The sequence below is a fragment of the Tupaia chinensis genome, unplaced genomic scaffold, assembly GCF_000334495.1.
Source record: "Tupaia chinensis unplaced genomic scaffold, TupChi_1.0 Scaffold000086_1, whole genome shotgun sequence".
Classification (NCBI taxonomy): domain Eukaryota; kingdom Metazoa; phylum Chordata; class Mammalia; order Scandentia; family Tupaiidae; genus Tupaia; species Tupaia belangeri.
In genome coordinates, this window is record NW_006159548.1 from 5,879,320 (window position 1) to 5,904,678 (window position 25,359).

At 44.0% G+C, this 25,359-nt stretch overlaps 1 protein-coding gene across 2 annotated transcripts in view; it reads right to left on the reverse strand.

The window, feature by feature from the left end:
• CCDC158 (coiled-coil domain containing 158) overlaps positions 1 to 25,359 on the reverse strand; it is a 72,005-nt gene that overhangs the window by 29,794 nt on the left and 16,852 nt on the right. The window contains exons 9-17 of one of the 2 annotated variants that reach the window (XM_027769746.1): positions 20,906 to 21,025; positions 18,363 to 18,560; positions 15,218 to 15,700; positions 12,610 to 12,799; positions 10,546 to 10,698; positions 7,571 to 7,683; positions 4,343 to 4,501; positions 1,862 to 1,954; positions 1,175 to 1,300 (exon numbers count right to left, since the gene is read on the reverse strand). In XM_027769746.1, coding sequence (XP_027625547.1) covers positions 1,175 to 1,300; positions 1,862 to 1,954; positions 4,343 to 4,501; positions 7,571 to 7,683; positions 10,546 to 10,698; positions 12,610 to 12,799; positions 15,218 to 15,700; positions 18,363 to 18,560; positions 20,906 to 21,025 — 1,635 coding nt within the window. Of the gene's footprint in view, positions 1 to 1,174; positions 1,301 to 1,861; positions 1,955 to 4,342; positions 4,502 to 7,570; positions 7,684 to 10,545; positions 10,699 to 12,609; positions 12,800 to 15,217; positions 15,701 to 18,362; positions 18,561 to 20,905; positions 21,026 to 24,333; positions 24,717 to 25,359 lie in introns of those variants that run through there. The other variant, XM_027769747.1, reaches the window with a different exon arrangement.

Consider the following 25,359-nt stretch of genomic DNA (forward strand, 5'->3'; position numbering starts at 1 on the left):
TGTTGCCATAAGACTCTTAATAAAATTGATTTTCGCGTGTGATTTATGGACTAAGTCTCATTTTTTTAGAATTGCAGTTGAATACGAGTTCCAAGGAATTCATGGTTCCATAAGTCTATATTCTTGGATATATTTTACATTTTACATACTGAATTTTACATTGCACATGTTTTTTTCCTGAGCTTTGAAAGTATTAAAGGTAAAGCTAAAAATTTTTCAGTTTCTAATCTTTTAACTAAAGGGAATAAAAATGTTTTTTGATTGATAAATTTTTTTTAATTTTAAGTTAAAAAAATAAATAATATAAAGCAAATAATTTTCACCTTGGTAAAGTATTAAATATACTACTGAGACCAGCAGATGGTGTAATGGTCGTTGGACTCCCATGTAGTTGACCACAGTTTGAGTTCTGAACCTGGTGGCTTAAAATTCATGCTGGGTGCATGTGCATGCGTGCCCAAAATCCTGAGAGGAGAATGGAGGAGAAGGGATTGCAGCATGGACATTCCTTATGGAGGGGGTGATTTCTCACTTTCTGTCTTCTTCATCTCTCTGGCGAGTACACATGACCTGCTTTGTAATCAAGAAATGCTTGTGATAGAAAAAAACAAAGAAGTGAATATAAGGCTATTAAATAGTTTAACAAGCATTATTACATTTAATCCCACTGAATATTTCATTTTTGTTTTCCCCAGAGAAAACAACAAATAATGAAGATATTTTCATTCATCCAGACTTCACTGAGTTTATAGGAAAATATATAAATCTAAAATGTAGTCATTAATGGGATCAGCAGATGATGTAATGGTTACGTCACTGGATTCCTATGTAGTTGACTGCGGTTCGAGCCCTGGATCCAGCAGCTTAAAACTCACACAGAGCATGTGTGTATGTGTGCTCAAAATCCCAAAAGGATGAAGGAGAAAAGACTGCGGTATGGCCTTCCCCCCGGGGGGAGGGGTGATTTTGTGCTTTCTGTCTCTGTCTCCGGTGAGTGCATGCTCCCTATGACAATAGTCTCTCTAAATAAACAAATAAATAAATAAATAATGAGATGTAGTGATTTGAACAGATCATAACTATAGATATATTATCTTGTAGCAAAATTCCCCCCAGTTTAAAATACTTCCTCACTGCCCTGTTTGCAGCACGCTTGGTAAGACCGCTCACTTACGTGGGACAGGAAGCTGGCTGTAGACTGGGAAGATGCCACGTTAGAATGAGAACGTGTGACAGATGAAGGCTGGAGAAGGCGTGGTTTCACTGAAGAATTGGAGGTGTATCCTGGACCCTGAAGTTCCTGGAAAACAGTATAGATGTGCACAAAATAATCACCAACCTATAATTAGAAATAATCATGAAATCAAAATATACTTTTTTTTATTTCAGGCAAGATCCTTTATTGAGACTTTAAAATATGTCTGAAATTTTAAAATATACTTCTGAAAATAGACATATATTTCAGTGGAAACAACACATATTTTTGTCATGTAGATTGTGTTACTTGTGGTATTACCCAAAAAAAGCCAAGCACACTCATGTGTTGGGTTTTTGCATTCACTTGAGATGTGTGTGTGTGTGTGTGGGTATGTGCGAGAGAGAGACCCGCCCCTTGGCTATCCCTGAGGCAGGTACTTGTGAAACTCGTGTTTCGTTAAGCGTGGCACTTCAGTTGTGACCATATACAGGCGTGGTGTGTAACAGTGTAATGGCAATTGTGCAGGCTGTGTAATTGCTAATATCAGGTAATAATGAAAGTACACTTAGCATCTACCGCACATGAAGAAAATATAAAAGCATACCAAACAAAGGCATTATTTTTGCTTAAACTACTATTTATGGTGAAAAAAAAAATCCTTACTTTCACATCCAAGGTGTGCTGGAGTTTTAGGCGTGCGGATTCTTGCTCCTGACGTTGGATTATGTCTTGACATTCTGCAAACTGCAAAGATGCCTACAATCAAGCAATCACATGTGGTTTATCTTCCAATCTTTTTGCACTTTTACTATCTTTTTTTTCATTGCTGAGGATTTTGTCTTAGGATGTGTGTACTCACCAGAGAGAAAGACAGACAGACACAGTGAGAGAGAAGGTGAGAAATCACCCCCCAGGAGGGATGACCATGCAACAATCCCTTTTCCATTCTCCTCCCAGGATCTTGGGCAGGCATGCACATGTGACCAGCATGAGTTTCAAGACACCAGGTCTGGGACTCGAACCACGGTCGACCGTGTGGAAGTCCAGTGATGTAACTGCTAGGCCATCTTCTGGCTCCTACTTTTACTTTCTTATCCTACAAATGTAGAACGGCCATCTCTTCAAGGAGTCTCCCCTTTTCATAGCACACTATGTTACGGTAACTACTTAGGTTTTATGGAGTAAACTGGGAGAAACTGGCCCCGTCCTCACCCTCTGTGTCTTCCAGGAAAGGATATACATATTGCACGTAGTACGTGAAGGGCTCACAGAAGAATAAATAAATGAACTATGGATGAAATGAACAAACTACTTTGGAAAAGTAAAAATATGTACAGAGGGCCAGCCTGTGGCATGGTGGTAAGACAGCTAGATCCCACATGGCAGACTGTGTGTTTCTAGTCCTGGTCCCGCTGGCTGGAGAAACATGTGTGCCCTCAAAATGCCGAAAGGAAGGAGAAATGGAGGAGGAGAGATTGTGGTGTGACCATTCCCCTTGGGGAAGAGAGGTGCTTTTTCCTGTCCTTTTCTCTCTGTTTTCTGCAGTGAACACTTGTGCCCTCTGGCAAAAACTTTAAGAAATTTATATTAAAAATAGGGACCAGCAGGTGGTGTGATGGTTGCATCACTTGACTCCCACATAGTCTACTGCAGTTCGAGTCCCAGATCCAGTGGCTTAAAACTCACACTGGGCACATGTACATGTATGCCCAAGCTCCCAAGGGGGAGAGTGGAGGAGAAGGGATTGCAGTGTGGCTACCCCTCCTGGTGAGGTATATATATATAAAACCCCTGAAATTCACTGCGTCAATATAGTACATTTTAAGAAACAAAGGTGACCAGATGGTGGACAGATGGTGGTAGCCGTGAACGTGACGCCTGTGAGGCAGGCCCAGTGGGAAGGTTGCCAGTCCGAGCTTGGAGCCCTCCCGAGTACCCCGGCATGTGTGTACCTGTGGTCTGGGCTGGCCGAAGGCTGTGGATAAACCACGGCATCAGCACCCTTCTGGGCACGCTGTCTCTCTTCCTCTGTCTCTCTCGTTCATGGGAAAAAATATTGTAAAAGGAAGGGAGTTAGGAGAGAGGAAGGCAAGGGGAAAGGAAGGAAAGAGAGAGAAGGGACATAGTTGGGGCCATGGAACGTTTTATCTCACCGTGAGGGTTCTAATATCTTAGCAGTTGAGGACTAGTTTGGGTATAATTTTAGGCTTCCAGAACTTCTAGGAGACAGAAGAGAGTTATCCCTGTAAATAAATGGCAATGACAAATGTAGTGCCTTTTTTTTTTTTTTAACGTTTTTGCCATAGGGTGCATGTGCTCACCGGAGAGAGGTAGAGAGAGACAGTGAGAGGCGAAGTGAGACATCACTCCCCAGGGAGGATGGCCACACCTTAGTTCCTTCTCTGTTCTTCTCCTGAGTTTTTTGGGCACGTAGGCACCTATGTCCAGCATGATTTTTAAGTTGCCAGGTCCAGGACTCAAAACGAGATCAACCTTGTGGGAGTCCAGTGCCTTAACCACCATGCCACCTGTTGGTCCTCTTTTTCATTTTCTAAGCGGTGTTTTCCACCTGCACTTTCTGGACCCCACAAAGTGCTATCAATTTATTGATATTATTAAGAGATTGTATTCTGTCTAGTGTCTGAGTTATTCTTTTGTGGAAAGTTAAGTGCTTAGGAAGGTATTCTTACTTGAACTAAGGATATTAGGAGCATCTTACATCTTACTGATCCTGTGATGTTAGCTTGAAAGATAATCTGCATTATGACTAGGTTTTTAAAACTCAGAAGAGCCAGGGCTGACTGGTGGCATGGTGGTTAGGTGTTGGACTACCACGTGGCCAACCATGGTTTGAGTCCCAGACCCAGTTGCTTGCTTTCTCACCCTCCCCCCACCATCTCTCTCTCTGGTCAAGTTAAAATAATAATAATAATTAATAAAATAAAATAAATAATAAATAATTCTTTAAAATAAAAACAACTCAGAAGAGCCTTATTCACAGGATATACTTTTCTTTTTTATACTAGGTGATTGAGATACAGATTGACAGATTCAGTTCCTCTATAAACAGAGCTTTTGTTGAGAACAATTTCATTTAATTAGTATTTACTCAGTAATCACTTCATGTATTTAGTTAGAAACTACCTTATCAAGAGCAACTTCCATATTAGCAACCTTTTCTTTCAAACGCCGTTCCTGAGATCTCAGGACTTCCAGTTCCCCTGCCATCTTGTTTTTCTCTGTTGCAATGGTAGTCAATTCCTGGCTGAGTTTACTCTTCTCTTCTTTCAGAAAATGTTTCTCCTGCAATTATAGAGGAGGGAAATAGTAGAAATAACATAGAATCTGAGAGGCAATGGAAGAACACAACTTTTATTTAAAAGGATCCTAAATTAATTAAGATTAATTCATAGACTATTTCATTACTTCTGAGTGGGATTTGGGAGCTGCTAAGTAGTGTGTTATTATGGACAAAAAGACTTTAAAAAGTGCATAGAAAATAAAATTAAAATACAACTCTATTCTGGTATAAAAATGTTTTGAAATCTATACACAGTTTCTTCATAATGCACATTTTCCATGAACTTTATGAAGATTCCCCCCTTAAATTCTCTCTTATTTTTATTACTACTAGCATTGTGGCACGGCCATCCCTCCAGGGAGTGGTTTCTGGCTTTCTGTCTCTCACTATCTGTCTTTTTGGCGAGTGCACACAACCTATAGCAAAAACCTCTCAAAAAAAAAAAGGGACCAGCAGTTAGCATGATGGCTATGTTGCTGGACTCCCATGTAGTTGACTGTGATTCGAGTCCCAGACCCGGTGGCTTAAACTCACACTGGGTGCGTGTGTGTGCGTGCCCAAGATACCGAGAGGAGAATGGAGGAGAAGGGATTGCAGCGTGGCCATCCCCCCTGGGGGGTGGTTTCTTGCTTTCTGTCTCTCTGTTTCTCTGGCGAGTGCACATGCCCTATAGCAAAAACCTCTCCCAAAAAAAAGAAAAAAGAAAAAAAATTTTTTTGAGATTTAATTTAAACCACAGAAAGGATTTAAAGATGAATTTATTTGACATTTTAAAGGGTTTTTGTTGTTGTTTCAAGGTCGAATATTTACTTCACAGATAAATTCTGCAGATCCTAAGACACAAAAACAATGAAAACACACAGTTCCTGGGCCCCAGTCACCTACCTGTCCGGCGATAAGAATAAGCTCACTGATGTAGTTACAGTAGATAGTCTTGGGTATTGAATGAAATTTCATTAAAAATTACTTTATGCCTTTACAAAAGCACCATGAGATAGGCAGACAAAAATAAAAAAATATATTTATCACGTTAAAATACAAATAGTAGTTTGCTGAGTCTAGATTTCTTTAAATATATATTTGAGGTGAAAACTGTTCAAGGTTTAAGTGTCACCACTGTAACACACATTTTGTATGCAAATAAGTTTGCCTTTTCTGATTAGGTTGGGCAGAAAAGTCTTCAGAAGATAAGAGAGATACATTTTGGGGGGGAACGTCACTACCTAAGGTGAATATTGTCCTTTCTAAGTGAAGCAGGCACCTTGGCTCATAGCAGGCAGTGACATCTTAACACCCTGACTACCACGAGGGAGGATCAACACTGCTTTTCGCTCCCAAAGGCACACGACAGAAGGAGAAAAAGAATAAATTCAGGATGAGAGAAAAGAGAAGGGGAATAAAAGGGAAGAACAGAGAAAGGGGCAACAAGCCAGTCCGTACAGGGGCATGCAGATGTATGCACGCATTTGTAAGCCCCACGCTACATTCTGAAGTATTCCAGCAGCTCCTCATGGCGAGTCGACCAGCATGGCTTCAGCCCCACTAGGTCCTACGTAGGCCATTTACTGTCTCAGCTCCTTACGGTCAGCTCTATCACACGTCTTTTGAAAATACAAATTTGTTGTTTTTTTAAGAATTATTTTATTTAACTTTATTTATTTATTTATTTTAATTTGGCCAGGGAGGGACAGAGCAAGAGAGAGAGAGAGAGAGACAAAGAGAGGGAAAGTGAGAAAGTAAGCCACCAGGTCCAGGACTGCGGTCGGCCATGTGGAAGTCTAGCACCTGTAACCACCATGCCATCTTCTGGCCCGACAAATTTGTTTTTAAATGATTGATGTATCAGAGAACATCTGAACATCTGAACATACAAATTTCACAGTTTGTATGAAACCATAGTATGTGTGGTTTCATTGAGGAGAAATGTCAGTTCGATACAAAAGGCTGCAGCGAATTGCAGAGCTTCACACTAATACACAGAAAGCATTCACTCTCCCAAATGTCTATCTACCAGTGACCTCAGTTCACCTGTTAGGAGCCATGTCCACCCGTGTCTGGGGTCACAGAGAACCCTCCTTTCACCCCTCACAGTAACATAAGAATTGCAACTCTTCATATGCACTCTTCATAAGCAAAGTGTAGGTGTTTATTAAGATAAAGGGCATATTTACTGTAGTATTTATGTATTTCTTAACAATCTAACATGCAGAAAACTGCGTTATTGTTTTTACCAGGTTCCTATTTATGAGTCACTGATGAAATCTGTCAGTATGGTGGCCCCTAAGCCTGTGGCTGTTATTATGCAACTGTGCACAGCTGTGGTTATGAACACATATGTTGCATTATAATGGAACTGACTGGACTTTGTTTATAATCACTCCCTGCCTATACCAGGAATGTCCTTTCACCCGTTTTTGCATTTAAAATAGTAGCTGACTTCCAAGATCTTGCTCAAATCCTTCATTGGCTCAGAACTAATAAGCGTGGCCGGCAGGTGGCGTGGTGGTTAAGGGTGCAGGACTACCACGTGGCCAACTGTGGTTTGAGTCCTGGACCTAGCAGCTTGCTTTTTCACTTTCCCTCTCTCTCTCTCTCTCTCCCGCTCTGTCCCTTTATAGTCAAATTAAAATAAATAAATATAAAGAAAATAATTCTTAAAAAAAAGTGTGTGTGGGGGGGATTAGCAAGCTTTTCTGTTCTCCCACTGTACTTTGTATCTGGGCTATGTCTGCTTCTGACTTTTTTTTTTTTTTGTGAGAGGTTTTTGCTATAGGGCACGTGCGCTTGCCAGACAGACAGAGAGAGACAGAGAGACAGAAAGTGAGAAATCACCCCCCAGGGGGGATGGCCACGCCGCAATCCCTTCTCCTCCATTCTCCTCTTGGGATCTTGGGCACGGAGGCACACCCGCCTGGCGTGAGTTTTAAGTCACCGGGTCTGGGATGCGAACCGTGGTTGACTGCATGGGAGGTCCAGTAACAGCCATTACGCTAACTGCTGGTCCCTGCTTCGGACTTTCTGAATTGTGGTTCACACATGCTGGCTTCTCCCCTCCAAGGACAGGGACTCACCTTATTTGCATTTGTCATTGCCTCTTCCAAAAACTGTATCTTGCTCTGAAGGGCATCTATCTGACCCCTTTTGGCTGTGATTTGCTTTTGCATACCCATTGCCACTTTCATAGCTGGAGGAAGGAAAAAGAAAGCAAGTCGTACCTTAGTTGTATAGTTCGTGAGCCTACTGTGATTTGATGATTAAACTATGAGATGGTGACAAATCAGACTTACCAAGCGGCAGGGCAATTTCAGGGGAACGATCACAGAAAAATGGTCTTCAGTTTCATGATACTGGGCACAACAATTTTTAGCAACCACTTAGAGATTTTGAAGTGGCTTCTTTCTTTGCTACTTAAGTTCCTGTATATCTAATGGCAGCAATAATGCTGACCAAATTCATACTTACACATGCAAGAAATACGTGCATAAAATATATAGTCATATAAGGAATAATGCATATGATCTTTTTACTAAAATGATTTTCCCAGAAACTTCATTTTTAAAATACCACACAAGGCATCTACCATTAACGATCTTTTTAAAAGATCCCAGTGTTGTCAGAGAACATCCAGTTTCAGCCTCCCGTCTCGTCCTGAGGCTGGAGCGCACTGCTGTCTCGGTAGGCGGGTTGCCAGAATACACATGTGTGATTGATTCTGGAAAACTGGGGACAGGATGAGGACGCTCCAGGTGGGTATAAGGCACTAAATACGTAAGTCACGGCCAGCCACTGAGAAGCTACCTGAAGCTCATCCTTGTTTGGAATTTCAAAATGAGAAGATTTTATGTTTTTCCTTAACAGTTGGCTAAGGAAAGAGATTTGAAAGTGCCACTGCTTTGGCTAGAGTGTAGAGATTAAAAAGAAAAAAAGAAAATGTACCATTTGTAGGGGCCAGCAGGAGGCAAGGTGCTTAACGCACTGGATACAATATGGCCAAACCACAGGTTTGAGTCCTGGACCTGGCGGCCTGAAAAGCATACCGGGCATATGGGTGTGTATGCCCAAAATCCCGAAAGAGAATGGAGGAGAAGGGATTATGGTGCGTCCGTATCCCCGGGGGGTGATTTCTCACTTTCCCTCTCTCTGTCTGTCTGTCTCTGGTGAGTGTGTATGCCCCCTATGGTAGAAACCTAAAAAGAAAAAAAGAGTATCATGGGTGGCTTTCAAAGGCAGTTTTCTCATATAAATCGTTTAAATTTTTTAAATTTTAGCTAGTTTCAATCAGTGAAAACAAACATTTGAATGTGAACACCAGAATTACTTAAGTAACTTAATTATTGTAAAGTGACTGGGCTTGTGGAGATGCCTGGAAGGTGCTGACACAGGATGCCATCTGGGGTGGGCAGGTGGGCTGGGGGGCACCTCTTCAGACACCACTGTTCTCTCGGTGTTAACCAGCAAAGGGCCAAACCGCCAACAACTGCACCAAATACAGAACACTTTGCGGACCTGCATGTCACCCGCACAGGAGCTCCGATAATCGCTCTGCATTGTTCTTATTTTAGTGCATGTGTGGCCGAAGTGAGTGCCAAAATAAATCCTCTGAAGTTACCGAACACTGAGAAACAGAGAAGTGTAGAAGTAGATAAACACGAGTTCTTACAGTCTGCTCCTTTGTCATATCAACAATGACACGAGCGATCGGAAACAGCAGACAACTTTCTTCTCTCTGCATCAGTATGGCAGCAAGGCATCAAGAAACAGGAAACAGATCTAGAGGGTGAGGGGACCCCTCTGCCAGCAGCTTGATCTCCAGGGTCCCTTCTGATCTGTATCAGAGAAGGAATCGCTGCGCCAGTTCACTGTAGATCTATAGCTATGTAGACGATGTACACGTGGAAAAAATAAGGGCTAAATAAAACTGGCAAGTATATTTACTGGGTCATCAGAACAGCCATGATGCATTTGTGCTTAGAAACATACATCACGACTTTTCCAATAACCCAATATATCTCTAGAAATAATCGACATTCACAAATATTGAGATATGTGAGGAATTATGGAAATAGTAGCTGAAAGAAAGATTCAGATATTTTAGGAATTAACTTTTAGGCAATGTCTCCAAAAACAACAGAGTAGAACTACTGCTGTGTAATACCCAGGACTGATACCTATTGCTGGACAGTGGCCCCCTACTCATCCATGGTGACTGTATTCCAAGACTCCAGTATGTGTCTGAAACCAATGATGGTCTATGTGCTAGGTCTCTATCTGACACTGAGACAGCTACTACGTGGCTACCATTAAGGCAGCAACTACAGCGCTGACACGCTGGACAGAGAGATGACATGAAGGCAGCACCCACAGCATTGACCCACTGGACAGAGAGATGACACGAAGGCTGCACCTACAGCGCTGATACACCGGACAGAGAGATGACGTGAAGGCAGCACCTACAGCATTGACCCACTGGACAGAGAGATGACGTGAAGGCAGCACCTACAGCATTGACCCACTGGACAGAGAGATGACATGAAGGCAGCACCTACAGCGCTGATACACCGGACAGAGAGATGGCATGAAGGCAGCACCTACAGTGCTGATACGCCGGACAGAGAGATGACACAAAGGCTGCACCTACAGCATTGACCCACTGGACAGAGAGATGACACGAAGGCTGCACCTACAGCGCTGATACACCGGACAGAGAGATGACATGAAGGCAGCACCTACAGTGCTGACACGCCAGACAGGGAGATGACTCATGTCCCTAGTGGGACAGAGAGGGATGAAGTGAGATTTCATCATGCTGCTCAGAACAGCATGCAATTTAAAACTCACACATTGTTTAGTTCTGGAATTTTCCATTTACAGTTGGGACCGCAGTTGACTCCGTAACTATAACCATGGAAAGCGAAACCGTGGGTGGGGAGGGGATCCCTGTGTTATATCCTCTGGCTCTGCGAGGCAGTGGCAGCAATGCACCTGGGCTTGTGAGTTCATGGTTTGGACCAGTGGAATGAAAAACTTAAAATCTAACAGAGCATACCATGGCCATCGGATCCTTCCATGGACTTTAATGTATTTCTTGTTTGTTCAAGTTCAGACTGTGCAGATTTTAGTTGCATTTTCAGCTTATTTGTAGTGGTTTCCATTTCTTCACTTTTGTTTCGAAAATTCCTTTTTAAGACTTCATAGTCCTCTGTACAATATGATAACCAATAATAGATGGTTACTTTTTTTCTATCCCATCACTATGAAGTATAGTTTATTTGCAATTAATGAGCTGGAAGAGAATTCACTTAGTTACATCTCCACTTCATTTCTAGGGATCTGCCTGACTTTTTAATCTGCTAGGTAGATGCTCCTCATCTATACACTCATTGTTTTTTTCCGAACCACCGTAATTATCTAACATCTAGTGGGTGGTCAGAAAAGTCATGATGTGTTTTTCTGTTTTTCTATGTAAAAATGCACCATGACTTTTCCGAGGATTCAATATTTCATCTTAAAACTTCATCTTGGGTGGCCACACCCACTTTACCAGATTTAACCACCATAAAGGAGTCTCCATGACATTGTAAGGAATCTGAAGCTGCCATGTATCTTATCTGACTTTTAAGGCTCAGTACCTACCAAATATCTGGCACAAATTCATCACCCGCTATATTGGAGCGTGCGCGTGCACGTGCACACTCACCCACATACGTTTGTACAGGATATTTACAGATTTACATAGAAAGGAAACAAAGATCCGGCTCCGCTTACCCAGACATCTCTGTGCAGAAGTCCTAGAGCCACCTGAAGCCAGCTGTGTCACACCGACACTGACTGCGTCTCATATCTGCCCCTCCCCCTGGCTCCGTCTCAGCTGTTGCTGTGACTGTTCCTCCACCGTCACAAACTAAAAACCGGAAGCCTCAACTTAACTCCTCCAATTACTAAGTCCTGTTGATCCAACTTCCAAAAAAAATATTAATTCCTCCTCTCCTTCCAGCCTCACTGCCGTCGCCTTAGTTCAAGTCCTCATCACATTTCGCGGGGTCACCGTGAGGTCCTCCACGGGGTGGGGCGGGGCCTTGCCCTTCTGCACGTCACCTGCTACCAGCCGTCCTCAACTCTGACAGCACCATCTCCTCCTTAGTAGCCCTTGCTGGCTCGGCACCGTCTGGCTCTAGCTGCCTATCCCGCCTCATTTCCTAGTCCTCACTGTTCTGTACTGCTGCTCCGACACTTCGAGGACAACCTTGTTAGAGCGCATCATGTCCCCACGCTTTTGCGCATGAAGTTCCCTCTGCCTGGAATGTCCTTCCACCTCTCTTTTTCACCTGCCAAATTCCTTTTCCTCTTTCAACCTGTACAGATATCGCTTCCTATTGGAGGTGACATCTCCAGCCTTGGGCTGTCTTTGCTTATACCCAGCACTGTCCAGTGCACCTCATCCACTGTCCGGGGTCCACTGCTACAGAGGACAGTCTCCCCGCCAGGCTGTGAGCTTCGCCGTGGTGTTCTAGGACCTATCGCAGTGTCTGGCATCGTACATGCTCAGCCATCAGTGATACTGAGTGTGAGTGTGTGTGGGTGTGTGCGTGTGTACACGTGCACCCATAAGGTCAATGACATTGTACCACACTAACCGTGCACTGGAGTGTTTCACTGTTTAATATAAAGCCATGGCTCTTCCCTTTCCATAAATTTGCATACGTCTGCTTACATGTGCCGCTCACTATGAAACCTCTCATCAAGCTCTTTGACTCAAAGGACTCGAGGTTTCCCCATCCATCCAAGTCAAAGTTCTTTGTGCAAACAGTAGGATTTACAGTAACGCTTGCTCCTTCTGGGAGCCTGGAAACCGTATACCTTGCCCTACTCTTGGGAACTCAGGACAGGATTTCTGGGCCCAAGGGCTGACAAAAGTTGCTGGTTTTTGACTGCAAGGTATGCAAGCTTTTCCTGGAAGGCTCTAAGGGTCTCAGACCACGAATGACTCCATGGGGAGCACGACCACCCACACTTGTAGTGCGAGAAGGGTCCCCTGCTGCTGCAGGGTCCACCCTGGGCTTCAGGGAGAGCGCTCCAACTCTGTACTGGGGTTTCAGTGGGAACGACGTACCGGAAAGACTGTTCAGTTCGCTCCGACCGGCCTTCACCTCATTCAGTAGCTGGTCTCGCTCCTGTTTGATGTCCTTCACTGCGCGGAGCCTCTCTGAGCCCGCGTTTACCAGCTTCACCTTTTCCAGCTCCAGGTCACTCACTCTGGCCTCGAGCTCCCGGATCTTTGCATCTTTTTTATCTTTTAAAATCTAAATATATGGGTAAATATAAAGGACAGAGGAAGAAGTAAAAATATATACTCATGTATAGTTACAATTGATGTTTTCTTAATATCCTATTTGTATTTAGTATCTTTTCATTATTTCTCAGGACACTAAGTTTGCATTTTATTATTAAGTACCAAGAGTAGGTAGGAAAAAAAAAAAAAAAAGAACACTTGCCTTTCTTTTTTCCTGAGATGTCAATTCCCAGAATCATTTGCCACAATACTTCATTATTTTATATGTACTCATGGAGAACTACGTACTGAGCACCTACTTTGTAACAGGAACTGTTCTGTAGTTTGGGGGTGCAGGAGCAGAGTGGGGATTGGTAGGGAGAGGAGGGGACCTTGATAAAGCTCTCCAAACCAGGCATCTCTCCTGCCTTACCCTGGTCTTGGCCCTGGATGGCACTAAAAAAAACAGTGTCTCTATCTTCATGTCCTCCTCTAGGTAGAGGAGAAAAAAACCCAAACACATATTTAATATACCAGGTAAGAGGAGTGACAAGAAAAAGAAAAGCTATGAGGGGGTAGAGAAGGAATGTGAGAGACATTAAAGAGTTATTAAAATAGCAGGCCTCAGGACCAGCAGGTGGTGTAATGACCCACGTGGAGGACTGCACGTTTGAGTCCTGGACCCAGAGGCATGAGAATCACCACAGGCATGTGTGTGTGCATGCCCAAAATCCTGAAGGGGGAATGGAAGAGAAGGGATTGTGGCATGGCCATCCCCCTTGTGAGGGGGGGAGTGATTTCTCACTTTCTGTTTCTCTCTGTCTCTCTGACTAATGCATGTGCCCTAAAGCAAAAATCTCTCAAAGAAAGAAAAATACAGCAGGCCTCACGGCTATCCTTAGCAAAGCCTGTTTGCTGGGCTGGCCCTTGGCTGGCATCCAAGAACTTGGATTTCAGGAGGGTTCTCCCCACCCTAGTAGCTGAGTGGCCCAATGTGCTCGAAATGCTATGGGAACAACATGGTTTATGCTCAACACCTTCTTTCCTCCTGGGAGCCTGGACTCCGATACTGACCAGGCATGGAATGTCTATGTGACCAACCCGCAATCTAACAACCCTGGGTATGAGTCTCTATTGAGCTTTTCTGGCTGCATTTGACAGGTGTTGTCACTATTTTTTGCCGGGAGAATTAAGCCTGTCCCATGTCACCTCCTGAGAGATGACTTGGAAACCTGAGCCTGATTTTCTCTGGACTTTGCCCCATGGGCCTTTCCTCTTTTTTTCATCCTTTCACTGTACTGCATGACAGCCATGAGCACAGCTACATGTGGAGTCTTCTAAGTCCTTCTGAGGAAGAATCGTCCAACCTGGGGTTGGTGTGGGGGACCCTGACCAGCTGGTCAAGAAAGGCCTCTCTGATGAGTTAACATCTGATCAGAGACCCCAAGGAGACAAAGGTGTAGTCCCCGTGGGTAGCTGGGGGAAGTTCTGGGTACAGGAAATGCGTCTGAGGACCAGCAAGGCCATCGGTGTGGAGTAAGCACAGGCGGAGCAGGAGGTGAAGTCAAGGTCGAGTTGGCCTCAAAGGCAACGTAAGGGCTGGAGAGACAGCCGTCCAAGCACGGAAGAGGCCACTGCACAGGGAGCTGGATGAGGGCGCAGGGGTAACGTGTAACGCTCTGGGAAGCTGGCCTACATAGGAAGAGATTTTTAAAAATTCAACTATACCTTCACTGGAGCATATCAGCATGCGAGAAGACACTCCCACCTGCACCACGCCAGTTAGGAATAGCCATGAAAATGACCAGAACTACCCTAAGAAAGCCAGGAAATGGGGTTCCAGGAAAATCACTGCTCCCTTCCCGGAAAAGTACTGAATAAACAGCCCCTTACTCAGCTGGGCATTAAGCCAAGCTGCATAAGCCAGACACCCACCGAAGCTTGGGCCTGCCCGGCCTGTGAGGTAGCCTTTCTATCTTTCCTTTTGGGTAACTGCTCTCCCCTTCTTCTCAGAGGATGGAAAAAAGTCTGATCACCATCTCCTCTCCCGGGGCTGCTCCACCTATGGAGTCCACTCTACACCTTTCTTAGTGAGCCTGCGTTCACTCTCCCTCAAAAGCTCACTCTTGGATTCTTTCCTGTGGGAGCCAAGGACCCTCATAACCGGGGTAGAGACCCCCTCGGGTTAAATCTCCCAGGCAATAAATCTGAACCAGTTTTGGGCCATTGATCTATTTTAGAATCTGATAAAAATATTTACTATTTTTCACCAAAATACACTCACACACGGACACAAATACTTTCAAGCAGTTTCAGAGGGTTCACAAACACTGAGGACCCCTTTTCAGTAAATTAAGTCATACTTCCTTACGGCAAAACCCAAACAAACCAACAAACAAAAAAAAACAAAGGCTTCACAGACGTGAAATCACCGAACTGCTCTGCAGACCTTGAACTCCTGCAGCTCCAGTCTCCTATCGTTAATCTCCTTCTCCAGCTGGGCCTTCTCCACTTGCATGGCACCAGCGGTTCGTCCGTGCTGGCCCACCAGCTGGGTCATGTTTTCGATCTGCTGTCGCAAGATCTCGATCACCTTGTCCTTCTCCGCCATCTGGAGCTTGAGGGCCTCGCATTCCGTCTGCACGTTCCGGAGGTGATCCCCTTCGTTCTTCAGGTGCTGCAGCTCCTGCAGTTTCAAGTCCACCCGGGAGCGGAGCTTAGTGATCTCCGCGTTGGTGGCCTCGATGGCTCTCTCTTTCTCCTGGAGGGAGGCTGTCAGGTCTGACACGGTCCTCTCCGAGCTCTCCAGGGTCATTTTCTTGGCCGTCAACTCTTCCACGACTTTGCGCAGCATCTCTTTGGTGGACTCGAGCTGGGCAGTCAAGGAGGACACTTTCTCTAGGCTTTCGTTCTTGCCCTGAATGGCTGCCATCTGTTGTTAAAGAAGAGAGACTCTCGTGGATTCGGGAGGCTGAGTACAGGCAGCCTCGAGAGAGAGCGCGAGCTAGTGAAATCATGAGTCAGGCAACACCTACTCACGTGGAGGGCTCTGCAGTCAGAACTCCAGACCTCAGCGTGGGCAGGACAGACATGTTAATGAGACCAAGGTGGAGAGGCCTTCATCTTGCCCTTCCATCACGGTTTTCTTTTCTTTTCTTTTTTTTTTTTTTTTGCTATAGGGTGCCCATGCTTTCCGGAGAGACAGAGAGATTGAAAGTGAAAAATCACCCCCTCTCCCCCAGTGGGGATGGTCATGCCACAATCCCTTCTTCTCCATTCTCCTCTCGGGATCTTGGGCATGCACGCACACATGCCTGGTGTGAGTTTAAGCCACTGGATCTGGAACACGAACTATGGTTGACTACATGGGAGTCCAGTAATGTACGCCATCTGTTGGTCCCTCCATGATGGTTTCCTAGGGTGGAGAACTCAGTTCCTTGTGAGGACTTTCCAGTTCCTATTTAGATGAACACAACACTGACAACAGGAACAGGATGGGGCCAGCAGGCTGCACAGTGGTTAAGACACTGGATATCCACATGGGTGAGCCCTGGACAGGGCGGCTTGAAACTCATGCCAGGTGTGTGTGTGTGCGCACGTGTCCAGAATCCTGAGAGGAGAAGGGACTGCACATCCTCCCCCAGGGGGTGATTTCTCGCTTTCTGTTTCTCTGTCTCTTCAGCAAGTTCACACATCCTATAGGAAAAAATCTCCAAAAGACAAACAAAACAAAACAAAAAATACTGGCTATAGGGAAGAAGGGTGGTAGGCTTGACAATAACTATCCTTATTCTCCCCTCCAACGGTCCCCTTAATTCAACCTCTTGGGGCAGGCAGGTGGTGTGGTGGCTAAGGTGCTGGACTCCCACGTGGCTGACCATGGTTCAAGTCACCCAGACCTGGTGGCTTGCTTTCTCACTTTTTCTTTCTTTCTGTCTCTCTGTGGTAAAGTTAAAAAGAAATAATAATAACAAATAAAATTAAGTAACATAAATAAATAAATATTTTAAAAATTCTACCCCTGAAGATAAAAATAAATGGCTTTATTTTTTTAAAGGAAGCAATATCTTTTGTTTTTCTATTTTTATTTTTAATTTCATTTATTTATTATTTATTTATCTCTCTCCCACCAGAGAGGGATGGAGAGAAAGAGGGAAAAAGGGAGAAAGCAAGCCACCAGGTCTGGGACTCAAACTGTGGCTACATGCTAATCTAGCGCCTTAACCACCATGCCACCCACCAGCCCCCAAATGAAGGACTTTTACCCAACACACACTCACACTCTCCGGCACACGATTAGAAAAGACCATGACCACGACCTCCAGTTGCATCCCAGCTTTCTGCCTGCCCAGGTTATGCTGGGGCACGGGCAGGCGGCTTTGCCTGGTCTGAGCCAAGTCTAGTCCCTGGTTTGTCCCACATTTTGGGACGCCCACCCTTTTACGGGGCGCTTCTCATGCCTCTGGGGCAGTAACTGGCATTGGAACCATGCCTTTCCAGTTCCGAGTTCCTTTGCTATCAAGAAGCAGTCCATGGGGCTGGCAGGTGGCATGGTGGTTAAGGGTGCTGGGCTCCCACATGGCTGACCATGGCTCGAGTCCCGGACCTGGCAGCACAGTTCCCCATCTTATTCCACCCAACCTATAAGAGCTTAGGTGTGTTTCTCAGAGCTTGGCCCTCAGAAATCTCCCAACTAAGCAGATAGGAAAGGGGTGCAGAAGTGACAGTTCTGCAGAGAAGACACAATCCACCTCAGACTAGGCTGTTGAAGAACAACTGACCCAATGATGTCATTGGGGATAGTTCAGTCCTCTCTCCAGGCATCTCTGGTGGTGGGGAGAATGCAAAAGTGGACCTCTATCCCTCTTTTAAATGAGAACCCAGGATTTAGAAAAAATTAGTGTGGTCTTGGGGTCTGGCTGTCATAAGCTCTTTTTAAAAAATATATATTTATCATTATTATTATTATTATTATTAATTTGCTACAGAGAGAGACAAGGGGGCAGGGGTAGTAAGAAAGCAAGCCACCCCATGGCTCGAGTCCCGGACCTGGCAGCTTGCTTTCTCACTTCCTCTCTCTCTCTGTCCCTCTCTGGTCAAATTAAAAAAAAAAAAGTAAATAAATAAAGTTAAAGAAAATAATTATAAAAACAAACAAACAAAAAGCAGCAGCAGCAGCCCACATGTGACTACTGGGCAGCTGGAGTGGAGAACTCGTGTCCTCTGTACACACCAGTCTCCGCCAGCGTGGGGAAGGCGGAAGGACGATGTTGTAAGAAAAACCAAAACATCTCATGAGAACTTTCAACCCTACTGCTCCTTGGATCTCACAGCACTCGATAGTTTTCGTGGCAGAAATAAGCAATTACCAGGTTATCGATTGCTAAGTGAAACTGAAAAGTCTTTTCATGTTGCTTTTTAAACAATGCACAAATGAAAAAAACTTAACATGTTTACTTTAATGAGTGATCAAAAATAAAGAAATAGATACCAGTGTTTTGTAAATCGCTCAGAGAGTCCATGGCTTTCTCTATTTTAAACTCTATCAACAGACATGAAAGCGAGAAGGGGGCGCAGGCAGGGCTGCCACTGACCTGCCGCTCCATCTGGCCCTGACACTCGCTCTTCATGGCCTTGAGCAGGGCCTCCAGGCGCTGCACCTCCATGTTGCGGTCGTCCAGCTCCCGCCGCAGGTGGTCGATGGTGATGCTGTTGCCCGTGTCCCGGTCCCACAGACGCTTATTCTGCTCCTTCTCCAGGCTCAGCTCCTTCTCCCTCTTGTGGAGATCAGCCTAAGAGAAGCACAAAAGGCTTTCTTTCCCCTACTAGTATTAAATAGTTAAAATAAAGTGCTATATGGGGGGGCAGCAGGTGGCGTAATGGTTTAGGCACTGGACTCCCTACGTGGCTAACCACAGTTAGAGTCCTGGACCTGATGGCTTGAAAATCATGCCAGCACATGCGCCCAAAATCCCAGGAGGAAAATGGACGAGAAGGGATTGTGGCATGGCCAACCCCCCTTGGGAGGAGATTTCTCACTTTCTTTCTCTCCATTTTTGGCGAGTACAGGTACCCTATGGCAAAAACCTAAAATAAATAACAAAAAACTACTTTCCTCGGACGAGCAGATGGCGTCATAGTTATGTCACTGGACTCCCATGAGGTTGACTGAGGTTTGAATCCCAGACCCAGTGGCTTAAAACTCACGACAGGTGAGTGTGCATGTGTGTCTAAGATCCAGTGAGGAGAATGGAGCAGAAGGGACTGCAGCATGGCTGTCCCCCTGGAGGGTGATTTCTTGATTTCTGTCTCTCTCTCTCTCTTCCCCCAAGTCTCTCTGGCAAGTGCATGCACCCTATAGCAAAACTCTCTCTTGGGACCAGCAGATGGCATAATGTTTACATTGCTGGACTCCCATGTAGTTAACAGTGGTTCAAATTCTGGACCTAGTGACTTAAACCTCATACCGGGCACATGTGCAGGTGTTCCCAAGATCCTGAGAGGAGAATGGGGGACCAGCAGATGACGTAATGGTTACGTGCTGGACTCCCATAGAACTGACCGAGATTCGAGTCCCAGACCCGGTGGCTTAAACCTCATGCCGGGGTGTGTGTGTGTGTGTGTGTGTGTGTGTGTGTGTGTGTATGCCCCAAATCCCGAGAGGAGAATGGAGGAGATGGGATTGCAGTGTGGCCATCATCTCTGGGGGGTGATTTCTCTCTCTCTGTCTGGCGGCGCACACACCCTATAACACAAATCTCGTTTAAAAAAAAAAAATCCTGAGAAGAGAATGGAGAAGGGTTTGTGGCATGTCCATCCCCCCAGGGGGTGTTTTCTCACTTTCTGTCTCTCTGTCTCTCTGGAGAGCACTTACACCCTATAACAACAACAACAACAACAAAAATTCCCTTTAAAAAAAAACATTCAAAACAAAAAAAAACTTAATTTTTAAATCTGATTTTTTTTCTTACTTCTTTATGAGAGAGAGAGAGAAAGAAGCATTTTGACGGTGTTTTGCTGTGTCGTGATCCTCACGCACCTGCCTCTCGGCTAGCTAGAATCACAGACCCATGCAGTCATGCCCAGTACATGCAGGTTGGTCCAGGAACAACACCTAGGCCTCCCATACGACTTTCAGTCTCCCAGGGGTGTGGCACTTACCTGCGCGCCACTGCAGCTGGGCCTGGTTCTTTTTATTCTTTTAAAGTTCATTTGTTTATTTCATAAGCAAGATAGAGAGAGAGAAAGCCAGGCATCCCCAGCAGGGTCTTCCCCTCGGTTCTTCCCCTAGGCCTCTCAGTCAGCCAGGGTCACAGGCACACACGCCATGCCTGGTGTGTGCTGGTGGGCCGGGGGATGAACCACGTGCTCCAGCACCACGGAGCCACATGCTACTGCCCTGCCACCACGGCTGGGCCCTGGTTCTTTTCTAATAGCTTAACTGAGAGCAATTATTTCCTATTAAAAAAAAAAAGATAATGTTTTGCTTACTTAAAATTTTTAGTGGGCCAGCAGGTGGCGTGGAGGTATGGTGGCTGGATCCAATATGGCCAACTCCATGGTTAGAGTCCTGGACGAGGTGGCTTGAAAATCACCCTGGGTATGTGTTTACACATACCAGAAATCCTCAGAGAATGGAGAGGGCACTGCAGCATGGCCATCCCCCCAGGGGATGCCTCACTGTCCTTGTCTCCCTGGAGAGTGCACATGCCCTCCAGCAAAAACACTAAGAAAAAATAAAATAAAATAAATTTTAGCATTAAGCATTAAACATTAGACTTCACATAACGAGAGGCACGCGGGAGCGGGGAATGCTTCAAAGATTCATAGAAAAACGGGATTAAAATACAAAAAAAAAATCTTGGGTACACAAAAAATTTGAAATCCATGCATAGTTTTTTCATAGTATGGATTTTCCATCAACATTTTCAAATTCTCTAGTACACAGATTTCATAAGCAAAATTTGAATAGCATCTAGGCTATTCTACCACCTGTATGTGCGCATATTTCATAAAATTTCTAATTTTTATAAAGGAAAGAAACTAGTTTTTTTTAATGTTTTGGTAAAAACAAAAACAAACAAACACCGAAACTTCCCAGAATTGACCTCATTTCTATTTGGGAACACAGTCTTACCAGCAGCTTTTGAAGCTGATCGTCCAGATTCCCAGACTCCTGACTGAACTGGTCACGCTCCGTCCGTGCTTCAGTTAGCTCTGAGTTGGCGAGGACTAACTGCTTCTCCAGCTCTTCTATCTAAAAGAAAAGCACAAATTGAACCAAGCCAACTACACCGATGGGTCACACAAACTAAATATAGTCCTTGGAAGACAAATGCTATTATTTTGGGGACAAAAATACAGGTTTATTGTGTTGTGGTTTACAAAGTTTTCTACATTTGAGATGTACTGATATTAAGAACATGGCCAGGGAATTAGCTAAAATAGGGTATTTGGTACGACTGGATTTGGGCACTGTCTGGGATACAGAAGCTCCCCAATTTATGACGACTAGACTTACTATTTATTTTGACTTTACGATGGTGCAAAAGTGATAGACTTCCAGTAGAAACCATACTTTTCAGAAGTATTCCAGGAGGCCAGCAGGTGGCTTAGTGGTTAAGGCACTGGGCTTAACTATAGTGGCATGGCCATCCCCTTTCAGGGGGATGATTCCTCACTTTCTCTCTCCGTCTCTGTCTTCTCTTTGGTGAAAACATGTGCCCTATAGCAAAAATCTCTCTTTTAAAAAAAAAGTAGTAGTCTAGGGTCTAGTAGGTGGCATAGTGGTTAAAACACTGGACTCCCACATGGTCGACTGCGGCTCAAGTCCCAGACCCAGCGGCTTGAAAATGCTGAACACATGTGCACCTGTGCATGCAGACTTGATCTGTGGTTAGTCATGTGGGACAGCTTAAGTGTCGCCCTTAAGAGCACCAACTTTTTTTTTGGAGAGTTTTTTTGGTTTTTGGGTTTTTTTGGCTATAGGGCGTGTGCACTTGCCAGAAAGACAGACAGACAGAAAGCGAGAAATCACCCCCTGAGGGGATGGCCACACCACAATCCCTTCTCCTCCATTCTCCTCTCGGGATCTTGGGCACACATACACACGTGCCTGGCATGAGTTTAAGCCACCAGGCCCGAGACTCAAACCATGGTCAACTACATGGAAGTCTGGCGATGTAGCCATTGTGCCACCTGCTGGTCCCAAGAGCACCAATTTTAAAGGACTGTTATAAACATATTTTTGCTTCACTGACAGGGAAGCTGTCATCTGTTTGAACGTGTACTTCCATGACAGATGCCACAGAGCCCATTACTAACGCGTGCCTACAGCTCTTGACCTCTGGGTGTGGTGTAGGCTAAGAGGTTACAACCTCAGCCTCTGGATTCGCTGGGTTTGGACGTGACTTTGCCCTAAGATATTATAACTTAGATAATGAGACAGTAAAATGAGAACATGTCGGTATTTGTAACACGTTACATAATCCTATGAAGAAATTCTCTTATGCTCCTTTGAGGCCTATTTAAAAAACAATACACACATACACACATACAAAATTCAACCTGTGTAGCACAAGCAACTTAACGAAAATGAATAAACAGCATCAGTTGCTATAATACCGTCAGTTCTGTTATTATCAGCAAAGACTAAGTCAGCACACAACAAGTAAAGACAAAGAATACTTGGGGTGGGCCAACCTGCCAGCCCCATAGAGCAACAGTGAGGTGCAGCTCACAGAGAGTCAGAGCACACATTGCCATCTGTGGTTCAAATCCTGGTCCTGGTGGCTTGAAAGAAAAATGCTGGTGCATGTGTGCGTGCCCCAGATCCTAATAGGATGGAAAAATGAAGGACTGCGGCATGGCCATGCCCCACTGGGGCTGCTTTCTCTCACTCTCTGATGAATGCATGCACTCTCTAGCAATTAAAAAATAAAAATAAATAAAAAGAATACTTAAGGGAAGAACTACAAACTTCAACTGTTACATGCAAGGGGTGGGTGGGTGAATGTGACTGAGAGGCAGTGTGACCAGGCTAAGGCCAAATGCCTCCCATTCTGTCGTATACCCTCGCTTAGTCTCATTTTTTCCCACCTGTATTTTGAAAGGAGTATTTTAGATTGAATACTAGAGAATATTGCATAGTCTTTTCAACTCTGTTTGTATGAATACTACAGGATATTTCATATTCCTTTCAATTCTGTTTCTATACTTTTTATACAAGAAGAATAGCATTAATAAAGCTGAAATTCTCTATTTTTCACTTGGTGTTTGAGCTATAAATTAAACAAAAACCCTTTGGTTTTGAGCTAATCATGACTAAAACAAACATTTTCTACTCCTAAATTGGCATAGGCCACTTCTACTTTTGAGCAAAGATATATAGATACTATCTATATCTATATATATACTATCTACCTATCTATATATCTATATATACATCTGCTTTATCAGCTTAAATTAAAATTTGCTATTTCTTTTTTTCACATTAAAAAAAAACAATCCAAATGACCATTTCCTAACATCAAACTAGTAAAATCCAAGACCAAAACAATTTTTTTATCTAAGCTCACATTTTATTAATTTTTCTCTTTAAATATTTACTGTAATTTATGATTTACATATAATCTTACATATCTTTGTAAGTTATAGGATCGTCTTTAAAGCATGTATACAGTGTGTGATGAACACATTGAAGATATAAACATATTCACCACTTTCAACGTTTTTTTCTTTCTTTTTCTTTTGGAGAGGTTTTTGCTATAGGGCATGTGCGCTCACCAGACAGACAGAGAGAGACAGAGAGACAGAAAGCGAGAAATCACCCCCCAGGGGGGATAGCCATGCCGCAATCCCTTCGCCTCTATTCTCCTCTCGGGATCTTGGGCATGCCCGCACACGCACCCGGCGTGTTTAAGTCCCGGGTCCAGGACTCGAACCATGGTCAACTACGGGGGAGTCCAGCGACATAGCCATTACGCTAACTGCTGGTCCCACTGTCAACGTTTAATATTATGTTATGAACATTTGAAACTTGTTCTAACGATTATTCTACAAGTAAGTCCTGAGCTGTTGATGATATTCTTTATGGTGAGAGACCAACATTTTTTTAGAAAGAAAGAAAGAAAAAGACGAGAGCCGAGTTTGGCTTTCCGCCTGTGTCCGAGGTGTGGAGGTCCCCGGCCCCTGCAGGGACGTTTGTCTGGAGCTGTCAGTACTGACTCAGCCGCCATAGCTCTGCTTTTACCTTTCACTTTGTAGAGCAAAAACACTCACAGCAACCCGTCAGTCAGAAAGATAAGTGGAGAGTGAAAGGGAAAACCACTGAGCCAGCAGCTGAGCGGATACAAACAGCTGTAAGAAACATGGTAAAGAAAGGCCTTTAAGAGCGTCCAGAATAAATACTGACATCTGACATACGTAAAGAATTTTTCTTTTTCTTTTCTGTTTTGATAGCAGCACTGGTTTTCCCTTTCTGGTTTGGACCACTGGACAAATGGGATCGCATTCCAATCTCAAACCGCTTTTAGAGGTATTTGCCAATGAGAGTTAAATCATAAGATTGGTTTTTTTCTTTTTTTGCTTTTTGGATTTTTGGGTTTGTTTCTGTTTTGGTGGTGATGTGTATCCCCTTTTCTGCGCTCAAAAACACAGCTACAGGATGGTGAGGGATGCTGTGGATCGCATGGAGGTGCGTGGGCAGGACCGTGCAAAGAGCTCTCACAGACTCTTCCTGCACAGCCAGTGCTACTAGGTCTTCGCTTTCTGAGTACGAAATTCAGCCCCGACTGCTGCTTTCAAAGTAGGAAAAATAAACCTAGGATCAGGATCATGGATGTTTTTGTTGTCAAAAAGCGAAAGTTAAGAGTAAAGCCAAATCTGCAGAGCCAATAGTGACAGCTTCTACTGGTCCAAATTCGTAAAGGGGCATTCTGGAGGTTCTCCTAAAGAGAAAGAGAAGAATAGAGAACAGCATTACAGTGAAACGTCTTCATGAGCTACAAACGCTACATCTAGTCATTTCTTTGAAACACAATTTCTGTTTCATCAATGTGAAAATATTTTTGCTAAGCTGAAGAGAAACATTATTCTCTTACACAAATTTTTTCTTAATGTATGCATTTGAATTGGAGAAGATTTGTTCAGACCTGTTGTCATCAATTATTTAGAATAATAAACACTTTTTTAAATGAAGGAATTTCACTGCATACTGCAATCCTCAAAGATGTATAATTATATGTAAATCAGAAATGACAATAAAATAGCTTTCAAAGTAATTCTACAAACTGAAGTAAAATAAAATCATATAAAAAGTTCAATATGTGAGACCAGCAGGTGGCATGGTAGTTAAGGTGTTGGACTGCCATGTGGCCGAAAGGTTCGAGTCCCGGACCTGGCAGCTTACTTTCTCACTTCCCTCTCTCTCTCCCTTTGTCTCTTGCTGACCAAATTAAAAAATAATAATAGTAAATAAAATAAAATGAAATAATCCTTAAAAAGTGAATGAGTTTTATTTTATAATGTGTGACTTTTCAAAAGGTTTAATTTGTTAATAAGCAATGAAGACATCATCTTTTCAGAAACATC